The sequence below is a fragment of the Balaenoptera acutorostrata genome, chromosome 3 (genome assembly GCF_949987535.1).
Source record: "Balaenoptera acutorostrata chromosome 3, mBalAcu1.1, whole genome shotgun sequence".
NCBI classification, from domain to species: Eukaryota; Metazoa; Chordata; class Mammalia; order Artiodactyla; family Balaenopteridae; genus Balaenoptera; species Balaenoptera acutorostrata.
The window spans coordinates 33,144,276-33,153,638 of record NC_080066.1 but is presented as its reverse complement, the minus strand read 5'-3'; the positions used below and the strand labels follow the sequence as shown (position 1 = coordinate 33,153,638).

Here is a 9,363-nt window from a genome sequence, read left to right as displayed (position 1 = left end):
GACAAAGCAGGACACTTTATTGGGAAGGGGCGCCCAGGCGGAGGGCAGCAGGGTAAGGGAACCCAGGGGGACTGCTTTGCCATGTGGTTTGCAGTCTCGGGTTTTATGGTGATGGGATTAGTTTCCAGGTTGTCTCTGGCCAATCATTCTGACTCAGGGTCCTTACTGGTGGTGAGCGCATTGCTCAGCCAGGATGGATTCCAGCGAGGAGGATCCTGGGAGGTTGGTAGGACATATGGACTGGTGTCTCTTTTGACCTTTCCTGAATTCTTCCAGTTGGTGGTAGCTTGTTAGTTCCATGTTCCTTACCAGGACCTCCTGTTGTAAGATAACTCATGCAAGTTATTACTATCCTGTTTGGCCAGGGCGGGCGGTTTCCATCAGTGGTTCCCCTAACAGTAGGACACGGACTTCTGTGAATTTCACCTCATTAACCTTCGGATGTGAGAAATGTCACATTTCTTTACTTTGCTAAATCAAGTTAAAATTGATTGTATTTCCCAACCCCTCCTTCCCAAAACTGATAAGAAAATCCATCTCAGCCTGGTAGAGCTCTCTCCACTGTGTTCTGTAGATGCCTTAAGCAGTGCACAGCCTTCAGGTTCAGGGAGCCCTGGGATCCTTGTGCCGACATGTTCACTGTCCAAGCTCCAGTGTTTCTTCAAGGCAAGTGCCTCAGCTGCCCTCCTGCCCAGCTTGACCCAGGTCCATTCTCGCAACATGCACATGTCAGTTACAAATTGGCACTTGTCATGGGCACTTGCCATCTACCTCTACAAGGATTAAAGCAGGTGCCGCTGCAGCTGCTGACCTTCAACACCCCCTGAAAGGAATTCAGGGTGGAGATCAGGAACGAGGCCCTCTGTGCTCTGAGAAAAACTGGCAGAACAGACCTTCAGATAGATATTTTCAGGAGCCGATTTTATGAGCCCAATTCTTGCATCTCCTCATATCTAGAAAAGCACTAAATTCCTTCATGGTGACATCTGCTCCTCGTGACTAGCAGTAACCCTCAGGAAACTAGCAGAACCTTCTGCAAAAAATATGTGCTTGGGCTTCCCTGGTGGTGCAATCGTTAAGAATCTGCCTGCCAATGCAGGGGACACGGGTTCGAGCCCTGGTCAGGGAAGATACCACATGCCGCGGAGCAACTAAGCCCGTGTGCCACAACTACTGAGCCTGCGCTGTAGAGCCCGCGAGCCCCAACTCCTGAAGCCCACACGCCTAGAGCCCGTGCTCTGCAACAAGAGAAGCCACCGCAATGAGAAGCCCGCGCACCGCAACGAAGAGTAGCCCCCGCTCGCCGCAACTAGAGAAAGCCTGTGCACAGCAACAAAGACCCAACTCAGCCGAAAATAAATAAATAAATAAATTTATTAAAAAAAAAACAGTGCAAAGTGCCAAGTATATTAAAAAATATATATATGTGCTTGATCGTATGTACACCCCCTTCACCAAAATCACATATATACTGACCTTCCCCCCTGCCTCTTTGGAGCAGTTTCTCAGAGCTATGTGAAATGCTGTCTCCCGGGCCGCAGTCCTCGTTTTGCCCCAAATAAAGCTTAACTCGCAACTCTCACGTTGTACATTTTTTTAAGGCAACACACATCTAGCCACTCCCCTCTAAGGTTTTGCTCTGGAAAGGAGCAAGTTCCACACAAGGGACCCCAACTTCTGAGCCTCCTATAATCTTGGGAATGTACTCCCTCACTCGGGGGGGCCTTGTCCCTCATCACACCTCCACCTCCCCCAGCACTTTCTTCTCCTCCCAAGGAGTCCCTCCTAATCTCCTCAGAGGAGCTGGAAACAATATTGACCTCCCTTTCCTGCAGATAGAAGTGAGGAAAAGACATGCTGAAACTAGTCCTTTCCCCTCCCCCCCTTTTTAAAAAAATTTTAATGGAGTATAGTTGCTTTACAGTGTTGTGTTAGTTTCTGCTGTACAGCAAAGTCAATCAGCTATACGTATACATATATCCTCTGTTTTTTGGATTTCCTTCCCATTTAGGTCACCACAGAGCACGGAGTAGAGTTCCCTGTGCTATACAGTAGGTTCTCATTAGTCATCTATTTTATACAGAATAGTGTATATATGTCGATCCCAATCTCCCAATTCATCCCACCCCCACTTCCTCACTTGGTATCCATAAGTTTGTTCTCTACATCTGTGTCTCTATTTCACTTTTGCAAGTAAGTTCATCGGTACCATTTTTCTAGATTCCAAATATAAGCGATATTATATGATATTTGTTTTTCTCTTTCTGACTTACTTCACTCTGTGTGACGGTCTCTAGGTCCATCCAGGTCTCTGCAAATGGCACTATTTCGTTTCTTTTTATGGCTGAGTGATACTCCATTGTATATATGTAAATACCACATCTTCTTTATCCATTCATCTGTTGATGGGCACTTAGGTTGCTTCCCTTTTCTCCCCCTTGTTAACTGTAGTGTAAGCCCGCCAGCTGGCTTTTCTTTTTGTCATGCAAGTGCCTGACTTAATTTTGATGGCTGAGGCATCCACTTCAAAGGTGGCCTCCGCCTCAAAGATGGCTATCTCGATAAGTACACATTGCCAGCCACACAGGACTAAATAAAGGGCCAGGTCATGCCCCCACCCACTCCCCAACTTTGTTTTAGAGATCTTGGTTGATTTCAGTGACTGACCATTTGGGCCCCTTGTTTTTTCTCTTCTCACACTTTAAATTCCTGCTCTTATGTTTTAAATTCACTAATAAAGAGTGAGCCCGTGAAACCCTAGGTCCTCAGCTTGGACCCCAATGAAAGCAGAACCCCAGGCCTGGGCCCTCTGTCTACCCACAGCCTCACTGTGTGACCCCAGGTGTGCCACGTAATTTCCAGGACCTGTTAAGTAACAAACCTCTTTTTTTCAGAGTTTCCTGATGATTATTGCTGAGGGCTTCTTGCAACCACAATAAGAACCACAAGGGCTGGTCCAGCCATAACATTGGTTATCAGTAGGCTGAGATGGGCACAAAACAATATAATTTATTTCAACCGTCTAGGAAGGAACCGAAGGGTAAGGTTTGGAACTTTCCAGGGAATCAGGAAGTCTGGATGAAGTCTGAATCACAGAATTCTAGAGTTTAAGAGAGAAGAGAGACCATCCATGTGGTTTATTTGATACTTACCACCCTGCCCTGGAGTAAGAGCTAAGAGAAATCAGCTTATATTAACATTCATCGACATTAGAGATAGGGCCCAAGGAGGGATATCCAGGGACCCTACCAGTAGCAGATGGCAGGTGCAACCCTGGGGGAAACCGAGCAGCAGGGGCAGAGGAAAAGAATTCACCCCCATTGCGTCAATGCACCTTCTCATTCTTAGCCATTTTTTTTAACCAAAAAAGAAACTATAATACCTGTGTAGTTAAAAATTCATTTTTTAAATCACGTGTACGTAAAATAGTAGGTGTTTGCTCAGGTTGATGTTACCAGGCAGTCATGTCAAACCCATCTTAAGGAAAAGGTAATATTTATAATTGAGATTTCACTAAGAAAAATGGGAAATACTTACTATTGAAGGATTGTAATACATCTTTTATTGACGTATTAGAAATATCTAAATAGTTCCATTACATGGATTTTGATACATCCTTGAGCACATCGTCAGCTCGAGACTAGGATAGAACTCTGTAGAGAACCAGTTCAAGCAACACACGATACATCTGAAGTGCCAACACACACAGAGGAGGAAGGTCAGACAAAACCTGCATTTACTCGATAGCAAACAAACAAAGGCTTTAGAATGTCCAGAAATTGAACCCAAATTCCAGATTTGAAACTTTAGACTCACATTCTATAATATATTTTGATAAACATTCCAGAGAGTCCTAAGTTGATGGGTTATTGAAACTAGTTTGTGGCTATCTTCTGTAGTGACTCTAGGCTCCCCCAAATCTCTGATCTAGGAAGCGTGATTCAATCTAAATATGCTTTTAAAAAGCATTTCTCTGAGGTGTGTTAACACGAAGAAAATTGCCCATGTATGCATTAACCGTAATTAAGTATTGCAGTGGTTGTACTAGTTTGGAACAGTCTAATTCAACTAATGCATCGTCAGATAGTGATGAAACAAGGTACTATCCTGATGACCGTCTACAGAAAGGCCAATGGAAAGGTCACAGCTGATGGATGCAGGCAGTAAGTGGCATGAGCGTACCTGCTGTTACGCGTCTGTGTGATGGATGGGCAGGCTATTCCAAATGGGCAACTCATCACGTTTAGTGTTTCACCTAAGCTAATTGCTATGAATGTACCACATTCACTACTTAGGATAAATTAGGCTTTCAAATCTTAGCTAAAGGTTTAGAAAAATTCTCTTACGCAGTGTCTTGCTATCCCCACAGTTAGATACTATCAATACTAGCAGAGGTTAGTTTTAACTGACACTAACGACCATTGGAAAAGTACTTAAAATGTGTAGTGTGTGTGTGTTCCTCTAATGAGCTGCTGAGAACAGTGGTTGTCTGTCTGGTTCTCTCTTTAATACATCAGGATTGTTGCTTTGCCTGTAATCACGTCCAGTTGGTGAGAACTCTTACCATCTAAATGGTCCTGAAAAGCATATGGGTTGTGACACTCAACCATGGTCATGAGCCCTAGACTTTCACTAGCTTATGTGCTATTCTTCTCATTTTCTTCCCTTCCTGCCAAGTACAAGAGGCCATTAGCACTCAGGTCAAGAATCCTGAAGGCCCACGTTGTATATAAGTCATCTTACTAAACTACAGTTCGAATTGCCTTTACGTTAGTGGGACCGCCTAGCCAGCCAGCCAGACCTACACCTTCATGCAGTTTGGGTGCTCTTGACATATTTCTACCATGTACACAATCATTCTCCTAGAGCAGTGGTGATCAGCTAAGGTGATGTCACCTCCAGGAGATGTCTGGCTGTGTCTGAAAGCGTTTTTGGTTGTCCCAATTTAGGATGAGGATGCTACTGATATCTAGTGGGTAGAGACCAGGAAGGCTGCTAAACAACTTACAATGTACAGGACAGTCTCCCACAGGAAAGAATTATCCAGCCCAAAAGGTCCATAGTGCCGAGGCTGAGCATGCGCCTGCCCTAAAGGAATTACTAAAAAACAAACACTCGGTGTATTTATAACCATCATTAGCACTTTTGATTGGGATATACAGATACATTTCTAGCAAATGTCATTATAGAAATGGTCTGATATGCAGAGCTTCTGTGGCAGAATTTCTTTTACTCTACAAATGAGTTTCAGGCTCAGTATTTACAGAACCCCTGAGAATCTCAAGGGGCCCTTTGAATATTTCAGCTAGACTTTGCTTCACTTTGTGTAGGGTATTAGGTATTATTTGAGATTTTGAGGCTTCGGAGGTCTAAAGGAGTATTAAAATCAGCTGCCTCTTTTCCAATTACTTCTACCTGTGCCAGGCACAGTCACAGGCACTTTCATACATTATCTCATTTAATTCTCACCACAAACTTGTAAGGTGAAGCATTACTAACCCCATTTTACAGATGAGGGAGTGGAGGCTTGGAGAAGTTAAGCCACTTCCTCAAGGTCACGCAGCTGGTAAATGATGAAATAGAGATACAAACCCAAATCTCAAAGTCTTTCCTCTTTCCTCTATGTGATGCTATCCCCAAGGACTACTGAATTTTTTTAACCGTAGAGCAAACATATCTAAGCAGCATGAAAGAAAACAATAAATGGGGAAAAACCAGAAAGATCTTCATCTAGAATGTGGCTTCATTACACCAAACGTGCTAAATGTCTGCTTCCATTCTTGGGTTCGTACAAAGTGGCTTGAAAAGGTTGTACAGGTTATTTCTACAAATCTCCCATCACTTAGATAATTCAGGCAAAGAAGAAACCAGATGTTCTTGAATTTCCCAGAAAAGTGAAGGGGAAGTGACAGTTTGCATCCCTGAAAATTTTCAGGCTACAAGTGGTCCCCACTGCCTCTGGCCTGAGAACCATCTACTCTACCTTGTAATATGTGCATCTCCCATCACCATGTATCATTCTAGTTTGGGGAGATCTTACCAAGTTTTTTTTTTTAAAGAATAATCAGGAGGGCTTCCCTGGTGGCGCAGTGGTTGGGAGTCCGCCTGCCAGTGCAGGGGACACGGGTTCGAGCCCTGGTCTGGGAGGATCCCACATGCCGCGGAGCGACTAGGCCCGTGAGCCACAGTCACTGAGCCTGCGCGTCTGGAGCCTGTGCTCTGCGACGAGAGGCCGCGATAGTGAGAGGCCTGCGCACTGCGATGAAGAGTGGCCCCCACTTGCCACAAATGGAGAAAGCCCTCGCACAGAAACGAAGCCCCAAGACAGCCATAAATAAATAAATAAATAAAATTAAAAAAAAAAAAAAAAGAATAATCAGGAAATGCTTCTTATGTGTCTATTCTATGAGTTGTATAATACAAAACTCCAAATTACCTAATAGCCCCTAACTGTTTTTCACAAGATTTCAACACAGAACCTGTGTCAGGGCAGGAGGCCAAGGCCAGTTTCATTTCTGGGCAAGATTCATCTCTGAGGCACCAGCCACTGTGACACAACAGAATTTGGGGGACACGTAGATCTAATATTTGGGGACTCAAAGCACACTCGAATTAGTACATGGATAAAGCCTGTTACCGGAGTTCTGAAAGATGTCAACTATGCTACACTAGCCAGTGCCCCATGACATGGTAAGAGGCAGGACTCGAATACCAGAACCTCTCTGATGGGAGAATTCTACCTCCATTCCTCCAAATGTAACACAGATACCCATATTTAACAGCCCAAAGATTGCTTTTGAACTTTTGCACATTCTAAAAAGCCTCGTTTTCTTTGTAGGCACTTTATAAATTTATTACACATGACATCCTCCAAATACCATCTTGTGATTTAAATTGTTTGTCTGATAGAAAATAATGGGTGTCAGCAGCTTAGATCATTGTACCTGCTGTGTGACTTTCAAACTCCAAAGGTTTTCTTCCTTTGGAGATTTTTTTTTTTGGCAATTTCATCTCCAAAACCCAATTATACTGGGCTCTTTTCAAGTAGGCCTATAAAAACCCAGATGTTCTTTCAGAAGGGAAGCAGCACTGTTTCCATCTCTTCTGAAGCAGCCACACACCAACATTAAGGAGGGATCAAGATGCAGAGACTCTGCATGACTGTGTTGGTCTAGATTATGGTACTTTTCATAAACTACATAGATTTAAAAAAAAAAAAACCTCACTGAAAAAGCTTCTAGGTCATGATTTCTTCAAAGTCAGACAGCTGCTTCATCTGTTCAATTTGCATAGAATGCCTTCTGAGGAGCTTCTTTTTACTTCTCAAGTCAACTCTCTTTGGTGAACTTGGAGCAACAGGTACCATGGATTTTAAGCCACTAGCAAGTGGAGAGGAAGGTTTGCTGCTCGATCTAATATCCGGGATAGGTGGGTTCAGATTTACATTTAAAGGCGGAAGGAAGCCAGGCCTGGTCTGGGAAATTCGGTCTAGTAGCAGAGTTCCGGAACCCCGTCTTTCTAGAAGATGGGGTGGCCTGTGGCGCGCTGAGCTGGGAGACGTGCAGGGCACAGCATCCAGGGCCTCCCTGGAGCCCTGGAAAAGAGACAAGTGGGAGTTGTTGAGCTTCTTTCGATCTAAGGGTCCTTTGCCTGATTCAAGGGAAATGGAGTTGGGCGGGTCGGCCCCTGGCTGTAAATCTAAATCATAGAGGTCATTTTCTAGCTGTTTGAGGGACACTGCATCTTTGAGAGCAGAGGGGCCTGATAGGCCAATACCACCCTTCTCTTGGTCAATAGGGAGAGTTCCTCTTCTGGCCAGACGTGAATGGGGAGGCTGACTTTTCTCGTAGGCTGCCTTCCACGAGGCCGGTGCCGAAGAGGCTGGAATCTTCAGGACCTGCTCCGTGACCATATGGAAGAGGCTGGGGTCTTTGCCATCAATACTGTTGGTTCTGGAGAGGGGGCCCCTTTTGGGGAAGGACATGTCACTGATGCTCTTGATGACCTCGCTGTCTGCACCTGCGCCATGGGTCTCATCCTGGCGCATAGAGGCGGCCAACACGGAGGGCGCGGTCAGGCCCCAGGGCTCAGATTGGAGCCTCTTCAGTTGAGGCAAACGGGCCCTTTTGAGGTTCCCAGCTTTCCTAGTGGGTGACCCAGGCTCATTAGGAGCCTTGGAGTTGTTGCAACCACCTGGATGCCCTGATTGGAGGCTAAAGAAGTCATCTTCCTTCTCACTGGGTGGAGAGCCCAGGCCTGGAGCCTTCAGTTCAATATCCGAGGGAGATGCATACAGTGGAGGCGACTGTCTGTCTTCCTCTTTGGGTGAAGGAGGGACATTAAGATACTGTTTGGTGGTTTTGGTGCCTGAAGATGATTTATCCGTTGTTATAATAATCACCTCCTTGCCTTTGGCTTTGCAGGCATCCAGGAGATGTTTCAATGCATCCTGGTCATCGGCATTTATTGCGTAAACCAGAGCTGAAGCCCCTGTGCGATCCTCGAGGCTGGGGTCTGCTCCGTTCTCCAGTAGCAAGGAGACCACTTCTCCCCCAGCTCTTCTGATGCAAGCATGGATGAGGGCGGTCTTGCCAGACTTATCCTGAATATTGGGGTCCGCCCTGTTGTCCAGCAGATACTTCACCATCTTGGACTTGCTGATGCTTTGCTGGTCCACGTGTTTGGTGATACATGCCACCATGAGAGCCGTTTCGCCTTTGTCATTGCTTTCGTTGATGTAAGCACCCCCTTCCAGGAGGAGTCTGGTCAGCCTGAGCCTCCCCAGCCACACGGCCTTTAAAAGTGAGTTTCCATCAGTCCTTAATTCGGTGTCGTCATCCATCATACTGGCTACAGCTTAGAGTCTCTGAGCCACAGTGGCGATCAGACCTAGCAAGGGAAGAAGAGAGAAAAAAGGTCATGTATTCGATAGAGCTGATCTGAGCAGCAAGGCTGTTACAGAGTCTGGATACAGTCATGTCCCAGTTTGATCCCAAGTTACGCCACCTTGCTTGGTTATTTAACTTCTCTGGGTTTATTTCTTCATCTGTAACATGGCAGGGGTGACTGTGGTGATAGTGGCAAGCTACCTGACTTTGTGAAGATTAAATGAGACAGTGTATATAAAACACGTAACCGCACGTAAAGCGGTTGGCATGACGCCTAGGAGAGAGCAAGCAATAAAACGTGCAAGCTCTTACTGCGTTGACTGCATGAGACTTATCACAAAATGCCGTTTAAGAAACTTTGTTTTCTGTCTGTCGGCATCACTAAAGTCTAAGTTTCCATAAGGAAAGGTCTGAGTCTATCTTGTTCACTGTTGTAGCCTCAGCGTTTAGCAATGAGTCACACTTAATAGGTTAC

The 9,363-nt window shown here is 45.3% G+C and overlaps 1 protein-coding gene across 1 annotated transcript; it reads right to left on the bottom strand.

The window, feature by feature from the left end:
* Nucleotides 1-7,237: 7,237 nt before the first annotated feature.
* Nucleotides 7,238-8,845, bottom strand: ANKRD34C (ankyrin repeat domain 34C). Its single transcript, XM_007194218.1, has one exon. The coding sequence runs from the start codon at nucleotides 8,843-8,845 to the stop codon at nucleotides 7,238-7,240; it is 1,608 nt and encodes a 535-aa protein (XP_007194280.1).
* Between the last annotated feature and the right edge of the window lie 518 nt (nucleotides 8,846-9,363).

Bases quoted from the DNA above. Each gene is read 5' to 3' on its own strand.
- ANKRD34C (XM_007194218.1), bottom strand. From the start codon at position 8,845: ATGATGGATGACGACACCGAATTAAGGACTGATGGAAACTCACTTTTA.